Here is a 16,659-nt window from a genome sequence, read left to right as displayed (position 1 = left end):
TGGAGAGTGGCACTGATGACCAGGGATAAGTGGAGACTTTAACTTTCATTTCAATCCTCCAATTCCCTTTAATTTTTTTTTACTCTGTGCATTTGTTGCCCTTGTTATAGGAAAAAATCTTAAGAGTTTAAGACGAAAAGAACAAACACTTGAACTAAAATCATACCATCTTTTTTATATTCACCCATGATTTCAGATGTCATTTTTTGCCACAGTTTTGCCATAGCTGTTATTGGCTGCTTACTCAGGCACAGTAGCCAAAACGCATCATTTTGAGAAGTAAACTGTAGGTCCCATGCCTGCCATTTCTGCTATCAGAATGAATTGTCCTAATATCCCTCCCAGCACCATCACCAAAAAAGGTCCCCCGGCAAAACCTCAAAGGAGGACAATTTCTATCTCTAAGAGAGCTATGGCTCCTGGTGTTTGCTGACTAGTAAAGAGCTTTGAAAGGCCACCAGGAGAGCAGAACTGAAAGGTGTGACTGCCAGATATTTCTGGTTTTCTCTGTATTTTTTAGCTTGACCACCACCTTCATGTTTGCCGAGTCGTTTAAAGGGCTCTTCTCGGTGCAGACCCCATAAGTGAACTGAACGTATGACAGCACCCTGTAACATATACATGGTGTTCTTAGCACCCGGTTTTTTAAAAAACTGAACAACTGATCCTTGGATCTCTTACTATTTCCTACAGCTGCCCTAAATCTGTAACAGTACAACATTTCTTTTCTTTATTTCCCTAAACTTCAGTGATTCGGCTCAATCTCACAAAGTCCTGAATTAGAAATAGAGAAATGGGCATTCTGTTAGACCTGCCCTTTTTGTGTTACTGTGTAAAGGTGGACTATGTCTATAATTTGGGAGAGTGAGACTCAGAGAGGTTAAATGACTCATACAGCTTGTACACATACATGTGGTAGGACAGGAACTCTATCTCGTAACTTTTTTCTTTCCATCATCCTATCCCTCCTCTCAGGAGCAGAGCAGGTCCCTTCAGAAAGACCACCGTTACCTTGGCTGACTCTCCTACTTGAAGAACTTCAAAGAAGCTCTGAAGTTCATTATGGAGCTAAAATTGGCTCTGTAGGCTTCCTGACACTTTGATCGGAGAGCATTTAGAACATTAGAGTTGTGTGTGAACTTAAGAGATTATTATTTAATTTATATACAGCAGTAGCTAATATTCCATTGTATTAGGTCTAAAGATCTGAGCCAGACTCCATCTCTGAAAAAGAAGAAAATAATTTACTCTGAAAGGTGCATTAGCTTCTTGCGAATGGTAGATTTGTCTGTCTGGTTGATCCATCCTCTCCGTCACTATCACAGGCAGATGATTGGCCATCTGGCTGGAGGTGGCTGTGGTGTGGTGGGAGAGCACAGAACTGGGAGGCCAAAGACCAGCACAGTGCCAGTTCCCACTAAGCCTCTACCTCCTTGTCTACAAAACAAGGCTGGTGATTCCTGCTCCTTAGGGCTGTTGGAGTGAGAGATGCAGGTTAAAAGCCTCTGTGAACAGTACATCCCTGAGGAATCAGACATTTGAAGGAGACATTACAGCTTAGTGGTTAGGAGCCCAGACTCTGGAGTCAGGCTTCCTGGTGGAAGACACAAGTTTGATTTCTGGGAAGATTGCTCTGAGAGGAGACTAGCGTACAGGAGCGTTTCCGATACCACTGGGCTAGCTTTGTAGCCCTCGGTGCGTTTCTGTGGCTTGGTTGTCTCCTGTGAAGATGGTGATGCTTGGAATAAGGTTAGCTGCCTGAGTTACCCAGTGCTTTGCAAATCTAAACACATTTGAAACCCTGAGAGTCAACAGAATTCAGTACAGGCAGTCAAACTGCAGCATTTATAAGAGGAAATTTTCTTTATGGGCCCTAAATTCTATTAGAAGAAATTTCAAGAGTCTTAAATAAAATTGCTTAGTATAAAAAAGAAGAAGAAAGAAAAAAAGGCCTTACCAAATTGGATTTGTGAAGTTTGTTTTCAATAGTGAGAGATAGAAATAGGAAAAATTATTTCAAGATATAAGGAGGCAGTATTACAATCCTAAGGGGATAAGACAGCCCAAAGTTTACCATCCTGATGCCTGATGATACCTTGCTGAGATGTTGGGCAAGTTCTCCACCTCCCTGAGCCTGTTCCCCCCATAGTAAATTGAGGATGGTAGGCCCTGCTTTGGTTGTGACAATTGACATAATGCATTTAAAGCATTTAGCACTGTTCTTGGCACATAGTAAGTACTCAGTAAATATTACAGTTATTTTTAGGCAAAGATGACTAACGTGTTTCTAAGTGAGTAAGATTGGCTACAGATGTTACCTCAGGGACAATCTTCCACACACCCACAAAAAAATTTAGAATAAGGAGGAAAAAGAGATGGTGTGTATTTCATTCTGTTTTATAATTGTTATTTAAAGATTAGAACTATAGGTTAAGATTCTTATGTGGCTCTCTAGTCTAGGGGAGCAATATTTGTTGAATCTATGGGACCAAAAAAAGACGGACAATTGATTATATAGCACTTGAAGAAAAAAAGAAAAGAATTATTGAACATGTAACCATTACGGTGAGAGCCTCATTGAACAGCTAGCCTACCGTTTTAACATTATTACCATCCCACCTCCTCCGACAGCCTTTCCTAACCGTTTCAGCACACAGTGATCTCTCCTGAGAACTCATGAAGCTTACTGACCCCATTTGGCCTCAAAAAAGCACTGAGGCAGTTACTTAACCTGTCCTGTGGCTTTCCTCTCTCTAGGGCTCTCCTCAGTGGGGGTTGGGCTGGGCCCTCAGGAGGAAGACTAGAGTTCATGTCTCACCAAGGGAGCATTCTTTCAAAATACTCTCCTGCATATTTAAGAGAAGGTGTTAACACACTGAGTGGTGTTTGGTGTTTGCTGTGTTTCAGCATTAGGGAATAAATGGATTAGGATACAAAATGAGCACCTCCCCAGAGAATTAAAAGTTGCAAAAAATGTTGTTGAGGAATGAACAGCAAAAATCTTAACAGACAGGACAGGGAATTTCAAAGAGTGCCCACGTTGAGTAGACGTGAGAAATGCAGACACATGATCTGCCTGGGCCCCGCTGAGGAAATGGATGGGAGAAATAAAGGGATTTCTAGGGTAGTAGGTAATCTGTCTATTCTTTCATGTAAAATACTGAGACTTTCTCTCAATTTAGTAGGTGTTTGCTGAGCTTCTGCTCTGTGCACAGTAATAATGATGATAACTAACATTTGAGAGCTTACTGTTTCCCAGGCCTATTTCCTCTGATCTAGGTCTTGGACCTAGACAGAGTCATTCATGGTAGAGGTAGGGATGGGATTTGTCTTGTTTGGTGCTAAAGAACAAATGGACTAGGGATAGGAAGCCAGCATCTCACCCTAGAATAGAGAGTTGCAAAGAGATGCTTGAGAAATGAAAGGCAGAAATCTGAACAGACTTCCTTTGCACAACCTCTGAGTCGGCTCTGAAGGTCTCCTCTGCTTGCAGGCATCAGAAGTTGAGAGACAACTCTCCATGCAAGTCCATGCCCTCAGAGAAGACTTTAGGGAGAAAAACTCATCAACCAACCAGCACATCATCCGGCTGGAAAGCCTTCAGGCCGAGGTGAGCCTTCCTTTGCAGCAGTGCTTGGAGATGGAAATGCTTCTCATTGGAGACGCTGCCCTGGGTCTTTTGGATAAGGAGCCTTCTGAACTGGGAAACAAAAACCTGCTCTATCCAAAATCTCTAGAGAGACATATCTGTGAGAAAGGTCTAACTAAATGGGGAACACTTGATCCATGTTCCTCTGGATAGCCTGTCTCCTGGAAAAATAAGGTTGCTCAAAGCTGAGTGTGTTGAAATCATGAATGACCTACATCTACTGAATATGGTGATCCCTCCAAAAACATCCTTGCCAATCCTAAATAGAAAATTAGAGAGGGAACCTTCCCTTTCTCCATTCCCTTTGGGTCCCGTTCAGTCCACCTTAATAGGGCCTGTTATTCTCACCTATAAAATGAGAGCAGTAGAAGTGTCTGCTTCATAGGGTTGTTGTGAGGGTTCAATGAGTTAATACATAGAAAGCACTTTGTGTGGTGTTTGGAAAATAGTAATGTTATTGAAAGCATATGAGAGGCTAGGCAGGGTCTGTGGCCTGGAGTGGGCCAAAGGGAAAAAGAAAGGAGCAGGTAGGGGGCAATACTGTGAGAATCCAGTTGTGGGGGTTGTATCACCAGCCCAAGCAGGGGCTCTCCCCTGAGCAGGCCTCCACCTAATCTGCTCCTGAGAACCCCTCAGCTAAGTGTCTTAACGGCAGCTCTTCAGCTAAGGTTCACTTTGAGGGACAGTCTAGGGCCAGGTGAATGCGCGCCCACTGTGGTTAAGGACTCAGCCCGTGTGGTCAGGCCCAGAGAAGCGCAGACGGCTGCTCCCCTGCTTCTAAATGACCTGAAGATGTTTTTCCTAAAGTCTGTCAATATCTTCTCTTTTCTCCTGCCTCTCATCCCCTTCCTTCCTCCCTTCCCTTGGAATTCCTACTGGTATTGAGCAGCAGGTTCTTGAAGTAAGTAGTTTGTTTGGTGGGTTTGGCATGCCTGTCTGTGACCATTTGTGTGCATGACTTGCCGTTCAACCGCCTCTGACAAGGTCTGGCTCGTTCGAGTTGCCTGTCTTCCTCTCCCCCACCCCACCCCCACTCACTTTTTCTAGACCCTCATGACACAGGATCATTCCCAGGAATGTTTGTTGCCAGATTTGGTCACAAGTTTCAGGGTGTGTAGGGTGGGGTGAGGGAGTTGGCCGCCTAACGCCGATTCCTTGCTTCATCCAGTAACACGGCTACTTTTAAAGCCAAGGTATGAAATTGTTCATTTCCAGTAAGCCACTTCATGTAACTCTGAACTTCTGAGTCTTTTTAAGGGGCCAGAGTTGTGTATCAGAACTGTATTACTTCATCGCTTCCCTGAGTGGCACTTGGGAAACAAAGATTATCTATGGGAAGGAAAATGTAAAGGTCAGAGGGTATTTAAATGAAAATCAACTGGAGGAAGAATTCCATTCACATGGGTCACGTTGCTTCAAAGTGGGGAATAGTGGGCCCTTTCACAAGAGGGGCCTGCTCCTTTTGGTCGCTTACCCAGGTGCACACTTGAGAGACAGTATTTCTTTGTTTGGCCAGATACCTGATCTCTCTGGACAAAGGCCACATGCTGCATTTCCCCAGGATGGCATCCTATCTGATTGATTGGTGGCCAGGGGAGATCTGTGCCCTGTGAACAGAATTCTAGTGCAGAGAGAACTAGAGAAGGCTTCCAGTGAGAACAGCCAAAAAGCAGACGGAAAGGTGGATTTCAGAGGACCTGGGACAAGTTAGACATTCATTTCAAAGTCTCCCCTGGAAAGGGTCTGAGGTTGGTCCCCTTAGTGAATTGTTATCCATGCTAAAGAGCATGGAAAACATCTAAACCACGTCGGGAGAATATTTACAAGCAAGAAACTGGGTGAGAGATCAGTCCAGCAGGAACTGATAAATCAGAGGAGGCATGGGGACTTGCAGGACTCCAGAAGTCCCCCAAGGCCACTAGCAATTTGAGGGACTTGGGAAGGCTTCCCGTAGCCCCCGAGCAGGGCGGTATTCTTGGGGTGAAGCATTGCTGGCCATGGGGAGTGCTGGCACAGCTTCTCACCCTGCAAACCTTGAGGCCAGAGAAGACTTTGCATTTCTTTCCTCTTTTCCTCTGTTTTTTCACTGAAACTAAAGAGACTAGACAGACCTTCCTAAAATAAGATGTATATCTCTCTTGAGACTGGCTAGATACTCAGTGTGCAAACATACCAGCTTGTTTAATAAAAGAAAAGAAGTTGCTTCTGTTTACAAATTACTTGCTGGAACAAAAGATACTTTGAGTAAAATCATCTATTTACTTGTGTCTGTGTCCTTTTCCTTCCCAGGACACAGGCTGATGCAGGCACTGCTTTGTTTTCTGTGTCGTGCTAGCTCCCCCATTCACTCAGGGCATTGGGTCTGAACTGTGACCTCTAGATCCAGACCTGCCAGCCGTGGGGGAAAGAACAGAAAGAGCTGTAGAATATGAAAATACAGCAGCTCCAGAGGCTATCTCGCGTATTTTCTTGTGCTCATGACTTGAGAAGGAAGAATGGTATAACAGGGTAGGTTGCACTCCCCCATTAAACGTGGAGTTGAAGTAAAGTTGTGGGCAGGCAAGGTGAGGCTCTTCTCTGTCTTATCTGTGGAATTTCCAGAACGGTGATATTCCCTTCTCTGCCTGGCATCCCACATTCCAGCTTCTAAAGAGCACAGCTCCCACCCTTCCCAGACAAGTTTCTAGAAGGGAAAATTTTCTCTTCAGCTTAGGAGTTCTCAGCTGTTCTCACAAAGATGGGGCACCAGGCCCCTGGGCAGAGCACTTGGAAAGACGCAGGCCTTCGTGTGTGGGGGCTAGTCCCTCCCTTCCCATCAGCTTGGGTGTAACTCCACACCACCCCTGTGGCTCTCCACCCTTTCAGATCAAGATGCTGTCGGATCGGAAACGGGAGCTGGAGCATCGTCTCAGCGCCACTCTAGAGGAAAATGACCTGCTCCAGGGGACCGTGGAGGAGCTACAGGACCGGGTGCTGATCCTGGAGAGGCAGGGCCATGACAAAGACCTACAGGTACTAGGGCAGAAGCAGCTGTCCTGTAGGACAAGGGCCAGATCAAAAGAGCACTTATCTGCCTAGCCAAAAGGAAAGGCTGAGAGGCCAGTGCCACTGCCAAGGTCAGGAGGGGGTGAAGCTAAGGTCTCTCCAGGCCTGGTTGTAGTTCTCCTCGGGTGCTCACTAACTTGGCTGGCCTGGCTCTGCTGAGAAGAAATGTGTCACTACCCACAGGTCATCCTTTCAATTTGTTCTGAGCCACTGGCTCCTGAAGCAGTTTCACAGAGTTCTTTCTGGGCTATTAACATGGCTGGAACACTGGGAGTGTCCTTCTGCCTCCTAGGGTTGGTGAAATCTACTAGAGATTTCGGAGGGAGCTTGTGACTTCCGTGCTTGGTTTACAATGCTCTCTGCTGTTGCCTTCCCAGGCTGATGCATTGAGTTGGCTGGCACTGAGCAGAAACCAAGATGTTGCCCACTGAACACAGCAAGAGTCATATCCTGCTTCTGCCAGTTGCTAGAAAAGGCACAGGCTGACCCCTATGTGAGCCTAATTAGCCTCTTTTTTCTTCCTAAAGGAAATTGCTTCATGGCCATATTTGTCCTTATTTGAGAACCGCCACCAGGCCTCAGCAGAATCCCCACGCTCACACTTGACAAGAAACAACTCCCTAAACAAAAGGATAATCGCTCCCAGCCCCCCCCAAACAGACTGTAGCATCTGCTACCAAGAAAGTTTTGCTGGGCTGGCTTAGGAGCACCTGGGCCCAGTGGCTAAGAGTACATTGCTTCCCCTTGCGCATCCTCTGAGGGTGCCAGGAGGTGGAGTAGAAGGCAACCGTCATTCGTATGGAGGTGGTCAGCCAGGTATACTCGAGCACCAGTTGGGTCCCTGTCCAGAGACCAGGCCCCAGAAGGCCCCACTAGGCCCAGCAGCCAGCTGTTTAGGAAAGCCCTGTGGTGTGGGACAAAGAAATATCTTAGGCTAAGATCACTTGTTACTGACACCATCGGCTAAGCTGCCATCTGAGGAATTAACCTCTTTAAGAGCAAATTAATGATTTTCTCCCTCCATGTTTTTTGTACCGTAAGCTTGGAACTTTGCGTATAGTAGGGCCTCAGAAGATGTCGAATAGAAAATAATGCTGGCTAAAGCCTCAGCGCGGTTTTCAAGATGGGAAAGAGTTTGCTCATCTTGTAAGGTTGATAATGATAATAGTGAACATTTGTATGCTTCTTTACAGGGAATACAGTGCTTTTGCAAACATTCTAAAACTGAGGCTTAGAAAAAATGGATCATTTGTCCAAAGTAGTGTAGGGAGTCCTTGATAGAATCAATGGTAGAGCCGTCCCACCTGCTTCACCTGGTGCTCAGTGGTAACTGCTAGCCCGTCACTGCCTCTGCAAGTCAGTGTTTCACCAGCAGTTACACCCCTGCTGAGGTGGCGTGTGGGGAGGGGGAGGGAGAGAAGTACAGAAGAATGGGAAAATGGCTCCTGCCTCAAAGGAACTTTCATTCCAGCATGAATTCACAAATGAAAAGTCCTTATTTCAAATCGAGAACTGGGAATGTGGGGATGGGGAAGAGCCAGGACCAGTGTGGACCATCAGTACCTGGCTGGTACAGTGAGCTCCTCCTTCCCAAGTCACACGATGCTCACATCCTTGCCGTCTGCACACCCACTCTCTTCCAGTGGGACTTCCAGAATGAGAGAGTGTCACTCACTCCAGGGCCTACATCAAGTCAGGCAATTCCCACCCTGATTTGGAAAATCGGCGTTTATGGGCTGAACTCTCACCTTTCCCAACTATCTGTAATTCTTTTTCTTCAATTCATATGAAACTCTCCTCAAGCTGCTGCCCCTTCTCTTCCTAAAATGGCCTATATTGGTACAGAAATAAAAATCCCAGCTTACTCAGGTAGTAGTTGAATAGTCCTAAATCAGACTTGTAAAATAGAGAGCTGGTGACCGTGGAATGTGTGTAATCTCATGATTTTAATCCTTTTCCTCAGACAAGGGATGAGGGGAAGGCTGAGCAGGCAGGGCAACAGGGCTGCCACAGCCGGCGCAGCCCTCCTTTGATCTGGTTCACAATGTAATTGAGGTTCTACTGTCAAACACAAATGTTTAAATCACTGATCAAATCCACCTCTGTTTGTTTTTAGGCTGAGAATGAGGATAAAAATTGTTATTTATTGAGTACCCAATAAATTAAAAAATCAGGCATTTTTCTAAACTCTTAATACCCGTTAAAGGATTTTGTCCCTCTAAGGGCCACTTAACTGCCCTATTTCCTACCCAGCTGTGCGTATTACAGGTGAGTGCAGGGGCCTCGTCCTGATGAGTGGGCATGTCTCATCAGTGGAGGGCATAGGCCCCACTCACTGTGGGCAGCCCAGGAAGCAGGTGACCTGGAGTCGAGACCTCGCTTTGACACTGAGCATGTACCATTAGGCAAATCGCTTAACATCGCACCACCTCAGTTCCCCCAAAGTGAAATGGGAGAGTACCCCCACTTCTGCCAACTTTAGGGACATGTGAACTTGCACTTAGTATACTATACAAACACAAGGCATTTAGTGTCTTCTTTGTTCATACATATAAATAGATTTAGTGTCATCTTTGTTTTATAAAAGATGATATTTCTTGTTTTAGAGGGTTCTCACATTTAATAGACCCTCCCCTGGCTTGGTTTGGTTTTTCTGCATGTCTGTGGATCAGTTATTGACCAGAGAGGGCTGCCCTGTCCTGGTCTTTTGTTCTCTTGCTGTTAGAATTAATTAAGCACCTTTGAGTGTGCATGAGTAATTGAACTAATTTTGTTCCGTGCATAAGAACTTGTACTTGTCTGTGCTGAACTTCTCCTGCTGAGATGTATGTGGAGTTGTCTAGAAAATAATTGTAAAGCATTTTGCCATTTTAGTATGCTGTTTGTAATTGTGCCAAATGCTTCCTAGGAATGTCTTTTTTTCTTTTTAACCCTAATTTCTTCTTTCTGACTTTCCTCAAAACTGTGGCTGGAGGAGTTCCCACTGGCCCAGCAGGTATTGTTGATCCATGGGAAGCATGCAGAGCAGGCTCACCAATTCCTTTTTCATTCTCTGAGCCACCAGGCTCCAAACTCTTCCTAGGTAAGGCACATCCAGACCACCAGCGCCGTTAGCCAGCTGTCCCCTGATGCTGACCGGCAGAGGTGAGGCTCCCAGGGCACCTGTAGGATTGGCTGAAGCTCTGCAAGGCAGCGTGTTCCGTTCCTGAGAGCTCAGAGCTCTGAGTTGTTTTCTGCTGCCCCTGAGTCTCCGCATCTCTGCAGGAGCCACGAGCCCTACCTGGCCAACAGTTTGGAAAAGACAGTACAGTGTCTGCTTTATTTTTAATGAGCAGGAGTGCCCTCAGAAATGCTATTTAATAAAAGCCTAAATTAGTTAAATTTAAATCCCACAAAGTTCTTCCCCAACCCAACCCCTAAAAACTTTTAAAAAGGGGGAGTGGATGGTCCACAAATACAAGGGTAGGAAACACTGCTCCTGTGCAGGTGTGGTCCGTAGACTTGTGCGTCTGATTAGCAGACGTGTTCAGATTCTGCAGTTAGGGTCTGCTGTGTTGAAAGCAATGTAGTGATGGAGTGCACTAGTAAGAGTATGGCATTAGCAGCCGTGGTGGAGTTGTCCCTTACATTCTGCAGTAGTAACCTCACCAGGTCACAGTGCCCTGTTTGGACTCCACAGGGAAGGGCCACAGAGAATGCAGAGAGGGATGAAGTAGCAGCAGCGAGAGAGAGGGAAGGAGCACTGGCCTGTAAGTCCTGACACTTGCATTGCTGTCCCCCCCACCACTGGCATCACTGTCCTTTGAGCCTCAGATGCTGAGTAAGGCCCCTCCCAGGCCTAGGCCCTTGTCTGTAAACCAGGAGGTGTGACACAGAAAGGAGGAAGAGACTGCTTTTTCCATGGGTTTGGGAACTCTTTGCATTACTACCAAGGTGTTATTCCAAATCTCTCCCCCAGCTCCTTTCCAAACAATCCTTTTCCCCTTAATTTTTTCATTAAAATGCCACATACATATAGTAAAGCGTACAAATCTTAAATGGACAGCCCAGTGAATTTTTACAAGTGTGTACACCTGTGTACCCACCACCCGGCTCAAGATAGATCCCGTTATCAGCACCCTACAAGCCTCTTTTTTGCTCCCTCCCAGTCAATACCTGCCACTTCCTCAAAAGCGCACCTCTTTTCTGACTTTCATCTCGTCTATCTCAGTGAGGTTAGAACTTCTTATAAATGGAATCATACAATATATATTGTTTTATGTCTGGCTTTTGTTCGACATCACATCTGTGAAATTTATCCAAGTTGTGGCATATAGTAACTGTGTTCTTTTTTCATTACTAGATAGTATTCCAGCATGTGAATATATCCATTCTATTTTTATTGGCATTTGGATTCTTTCCCATATGTGGCTTTCATGAATAATGCTGCTGTGAACATCCTGTTTGTCTTTCGTGAACATGTGTGGTCACTTGTGTTGGGTCTGTACCTAAGAGTGGAACTACTGGATCATAGGATACGGGTATATTTCACTCGTTAGAAGCTGCCAAACAGTTTTCCAGAGTGCTTCTACATCTTCCACTCCCACCAGCAGTGACAGTCCCAGTTGTTCCACATCCTCATCAACACTATTTTTTTATTTTGTTGTTATTTATTTTAGCCATTCTGGTGAGAATCTAATGGTATCTTACTGTGTGTGCCTGTGTCTGTGTGTGTGTTTAATTTTTTATTATGGAGAATTTCAGACAAACTCCACAATAGAATAGATAATAATGCCCCAGTGTACCCCATTGCCTGGCTCTACAAATCGTCATTCCCTGGCCAGTCCTGCCATCTTCGTTACATCCACTTGCTCCTTTAATATTATTTTGAAGTAAATCCTTCACTTTTTATAATTTCATCTGTAAATAAAGGATACCTCTAACTGATAAGAACTTAAAAATATGTAATCACAAGACTATTATATCTTAAAAAAATAGTAATATTTTCTTGACATCACCAAATATCTAGTCGGTATTCAAATTTTCAGTTGTCTTATAAATGTCATAATTGTTTTTCATTTGAATCAAGATACAAATTAAAATAGGCCTACCCAGGGGCCGGACCGGTGGCACAGCGGTTAAGTGCGCACGTTCTGCTTCAGCGGCCCGGGGTTCACCAGTTCGGATCCTGGGTGCGGACATGGCACCACTTGGCAAGCCATGCTGTGCCAGGCGTCCCACATATAAAGTAGAGGAAGATGGGCACGGATGTTAGCTCAGGGCCGGTCTTTCTCAGCAAAAAGAGGTGGATTGGCAGGAGTTAGCTCAGGGCTAATCTTCCTCCAAAAACAAAAAAAAAGCCTACCCAGTGTGGTTGGTTGATATGTCTCTTAAGTCTTTTTTAATCTGTAAGTTGCCCCATTATATATTTTTTTTCCTTGAAATTTATCTGTTAAAGAAACTGAGCTGTTTGTCCTGTAAAATTTTCCAAATCTGGCTTTTGCTGACTGCATCCCCCTAGTATAGTCTAGCGTGTGCCTCTCTCCTCTGTATTTTTCTGTAAATTGGTGGTTGGATCTAGAAGCATGATCAGGCTCAGTTTTTCTTGTTGTTTTTGATTTGGGCAATCCTTCCTACCATTTGCTGTCTCTTTGAAAGCTGCATCAAAGCCAGCTGGAGCTCCAGGAGGTGCGGCTCTCCTACCGACAGCTGCAGGGAAAGGTGGAAGAGCTCACTGAGGAGAGGAGTCTGCAGAGCTCTGCCGCCACCAGCACGTCCCTCCTGTCTGAGATAGAGCAGAGCATGGAGGCCGAGGAGCTGGAGCAGGAGAGAGAGCAGGTGCTAATATCCCTGTCGCCACGGCACCTGGGGTTTCCCGTCAGTCCTCCCTGTTGCTCAGTGCCTGCTGCTTCAGCTTCCACCTGGCCCGGGCTGTGGCCTGGCACCTGTGCAAGCCCCTGGGCCTGCTGGCTAGCCCTGTCATGAAGCAGGCCCTGACCGAAGCTTGTCCCTGGCCCACTGTCATCCCAGTGTGTCTTAGGAAATACTTGTTGACTAATCATCAGCCTCATACCTCTTGTATTGACAAGGTTCTAGAACATTCATGATCCATCGAATTGGCTTCTTTTCGTAATACTCATAACCACTTATACCCCTAATCATGCACTGACTCCCACCACAGTAACTGACTATATAAAGAAATGCTTTATATGGCAAAGGGGAGGGACTAGAGGGCAGGGAAAATAAGAATTGGGAGTTCCGTACAGATGTACTGGGCCCAGAAGAACTGTCAGTATTTCTTGGGACAGGTGATTTAAAAAAAAAAAAGAACAACTTTCTCCTAGAACTAGTATCTTGGGTATCAATATCTTGGGTTCATATACTAGAAAAAGAGGACCAGGTAGCAGTCTTCTCTGAAGTCCATAACCGAGACTACTTCTTTGTGGGCCAGCTGAGACTGCAGCTGTGGGAAGCATACTGCCAGGTCCGGTATCTCTGCTCACACCTTCGGGGAAATGACAGTGCTGACTCGGCCGTCTCCACGGACTCCTCAATGGACGAGTCTTCAGAAACCTCGTCTGCCAAGGATGTGCCAGCCGGCAGCTTGCGCACTGCCCTCAGCGAGCTCAAGAGACTGATACAGAGCATTGTGGATGGCATGGAGCCCACGGTAAGAGGCCAGGCTGAGCAGCTCCTTACCCCACAGCACCCGACTCGGGGGAGGTTGAAACCAAATGCAGAGGGTGTGGTTAACCCTGGAACTGGAACCTTATAAAATCTGCAAGAATTTCTTCTGAGCCATTATAGTTTGAGAGCACTGAATGCTGGTGATCAGATGGAGGGGCTGAGAGCCGGAGAGCAGAGGGCTCCCCAGTCATCCTCCTGCAGACGCCGGAGACAAATGGAGTCCTTTCTCCATTTGGTCATGTACAGGCCACAGTGGCCTCCAGTTAAGGGCTTTCCTTAGAAGCTTGGAATATTGAAATCTGGATCCAGCTAAAAACTGCAAGTTGCTTTTCTGTAGCCCATTGATCCTAGTGGTGGGGTTAGCAATGAATAAGCAAACTGAAAAGATCTGAAGCTTCTACTAAAAAATATAAGTGAGCAGACAAAGTGGAGAAGCCCAACAGCAGGGGCCTTGTGGAGCTCCAGATGTGGCTCCTCTCGTGGAGGAGAGGAGTGTTCCCATGGGTTTTCTGGGCACACTGTCAGTTCTTCCAGCTTCATGACAGATTTCTGCCAGACCTACTCTGCATTCACACTCCCAGCTCTCAGGCTGTTGTTTCTCTTCAGGTTTCATCCCCCTGCAGACTCGTTGGGTCTTTCCGCCCATGTTAGATGAAGTAAGGTGAAGGGGTGGTTGGCCTCACCTCCACATGCCACGTTGATGTGTGGAATGTACTGTAGCATGGAGGCCAGGTCACGGTGGGGAGCGGGAGCTGTCTGAGTGAGGTGTGCTGTTCATGCCACACAATTTCCCTTCCCTGAAGCCTGAAACAAAAATAAATGTCTAGCTATTGTTTGCAGATTGCAACTGAGCAAGAGAATCTCTCTCCTCTAACCTTTTCTTTCTTCCCTCCCTTGCCTCTCCTCTTTCTCTCCCTCTCCGCCCCATCTCCTCTACTATTTTGCTCTCCCTTGAGTTGAACCATCTCTCTGCTTCCCCTCCCCCTTGCTCCCCTCTCCCCACACCAACTCCCCCCTCTCTCCTCTCCATCTCCCCCACTAACCATCTCTCCACTCCCTTCCATTGGCACCATCTCTCTGGCTGACCGGCTCTCTCTCTTTTGCTGTCAGAGCTCCCGGAGAATTGACGATGACTCCTTAGAAGAACAGATAAGGCAGACCAGTGAGGATTCAAGAGCACTAAGGGAACTCATGGAGGGAGAGAGGGGTAAACTGAGGCAAAGCCTAGAAGAGCTGCAGCGACTCCACAGTCAGGTGAGCATCCTCAGTCCAGTGAAGGGAATGTGCACGGTCCCCGGGCTCTCTTGGGACCTTTGTGAGTTTCTCTCTCCTGCATCTCTTTGGGAAGCGGCTCTCCTCTGGCAGATCCCGAGGGGACAGTGACCTGAAGTTGAAGTGAGCTGAGTGTCTTCAAGAGAAGGAGCCAATCCTCTGGTTTAGCCCAAAGTAGATTGTCAGGGATAAGAATGGCTGACCCTCTGTTTCCTCCAGCATAATAATCTGGTGGATTCTGACAGTTTCAAGTGTCACAGCTCCCAGGACACTTATGGATGCTTTTCTAGCAGCTTCTGAGCAGGGAACTTTGCAAACCAGGGAACGATTGATCTTTGCAGGCCTGTTCTCTCTTTGTAAGTGCCATCGCCTCTGCCAGCCTGTTTTTCAGCTTTAGACGGACTTACTGCTGCTCTCACTGTTCCTTTCCTGTTTGATCATGATTTCATCTCGCTTGAGAACACTGGAGAAGGACATCTATATTCTGATCTGAAAAGTTTTAAAAGGCTTAGGAGCAGCCCCACCCAGAGAGGAGCTCCTAAAATTTATCCTAGGAGATAAATAAAGGCTCTTCCTTTTGACTGAGGTCACATGTAGAGGCTCTGTCCCACTTGTAGGGGACACCAAGCAGGTAGCATTTTAAACCCTGCCCCCACCCAGCTTACCCCCTTCTTTCTTTGTCCAAAGCTAGTTGTCCCTTCCTGCTACACGAGATTGCTGAGAGATGGAATTGAAGCCTGCCTTTTGCTATAGGCAGTGTTTCTTGGTTTTAAACGACCTTATGGAAATAAACTGCTGTCTTTTTGGGGTCGTATCCATGAGACTTCCTGTATTATTCTCTTGGAAGGTATTGGGAGACCCACCTGCAGCTACTCTTGCACTCTTCTTTCTGTGGGTGACCAGATAGCGAGGACAGGAAGATGCTATTGAAAACTGTAGCTTGTTCCTGGCCTAAGCCCTGGGGAGTGGGGTCGGGCAACCAAAGACACTCTCACGCCTAAACCTTCAGATCCTCAGACGGTCCTTGGGCCAGGGAGTGGTTCAGACTTAGGGACACGTCTTCCAAACCGGAAGAATAAAATGCAAGAGAAAGTGGATCTAAAAGCTCTTTGGATTAATAAAAATTTTATTTATTTTAAAGCCTATTTAAATTTCTGTGGGGTAATTCTGCTTATCAGCTCTTTGATATTGGCTGTTTTTTTGTTTTGTTGCTTCTCAGAATTATATAACTAGAAACACCAGAGGGCATTATTTCATTCAGACCCATGAGCAAGGTATAGGTTACTGAGAGTCTGGTGTGGAACTATTTAGGAAACCATCTCCACCAGGGAATTTTCCTTAAAAGTTCAGCTGATAACTCGTTTAGGTCAGTTTCCGGGGATTCCCTTTCAGATAGCTCATCAAGCAGATGGTTCTGCTCAGTCCCACATGGAGTATAGAACTGGGTCTCTCCCGTGGATCATCTCTTCCCTAAAGCTCAGTCAAAGCAGGGAACTTCTCAGCTAAACTACATCCACCCAAACCATCCCTTGGGAGTAACACTGACCTCCCAAGGCAGTGGGTGGGGTGCAAACTGAGTTCCAGAATGACACTGGAAATGGCAGCCATTGCATGGGCACGGCCTTCCTCGTGCGATTAGATCAGCACCTCCTGAGCGCCCAGCACGTGCCTGCGCTGCTAGACGCTGAGAGGCACAGGATGACGATGACAGCACCCCTGCACCCAGAACCCCTCACGGTATCCTGAGGGGAGTCAGACCAGCTTTGTACCCTTGGAACCGAGGTTCCAGCAAACAGCTCCTAGACCAGGGCCACACCTCATCCCATGGATGACCCGGCCTCCCAGCCCACTGCTGTCCGAGCACCTGAGAGTGCTCTTTTCTCTCCTGGAAACTAGGCCACAGGTCAAAGATGTGGGGCCTGAAAGGTGAAGTGACCAGCAGCAGCCTACCCAAATTTTAAATAAAAGAGAGCCCAGGTTTCATTTAATTAATAATTGTCTGTTTGAGGCAAAAATCCATAGCCAGA

General features: G+C 46.4%; 1 protein-coding gene across 4 annotated transcripts in view; it reads left to right on the top strand.

Annotated features, from left to right (window-relative positions):
• The window catches only part of BICDL1 (BICD family like cargo adaptor 1), a 93,629-nt gene that overhangs the window by 63,138 nt on the left and 13,832 nt on the right, over positions 1-16,659 (top strand). For 2 of the 4 annotated variants that reach the window (XR_011542378.1, XM_070628801.1), the window contains exons 3-7: positions 3,494-3,610; positions 6,515-6,661; positions 12,332-12,511; positions 13,125-13,343; positions 14,471-14,614. Coding sequence is in view for 2 of the 4 variants with exons in the window: in XM_070628801.1 (XP_070484902.1) it covers positions 3,494-3,610; positions 6,515-6,661; positions 12,332-12,511; positions 13,125-13,343; positions 14,471-14,614 (807 nt within the window). In the remaining 2 variants the exon portion in view is untranslated. The remainder of the gene's footprint in view (positions 1-3,493; positions 3,611-6,514; positions 6,662-12,331; positions 12,512-13,124; positions 13,344-14,470; positions 14,615-16,659) is intronic. The other 2 variants (XR_011542379.1, XM_070628800.1) reach the window with 1 other exon arrangement.

This window comes from Equus przewalskii, chromosome 7, assembly GCF_037783145.1.
Source record: "Equus przewalskii isolate Varuska chromosome 7, EquPr2, whole genome shotgun sequence".
Taxonomy (NCBI): domain Eukaryota; kingdom Metazoa; phylum Chordata; class Mammalia; order Perissodactyla; family Equidae; genus Equus; species Equus przewalskii.
Note: the sequence above shows the minus strand (reverse complement) of the source record. Positions and strands in the feature narration are given on the sequence as shown.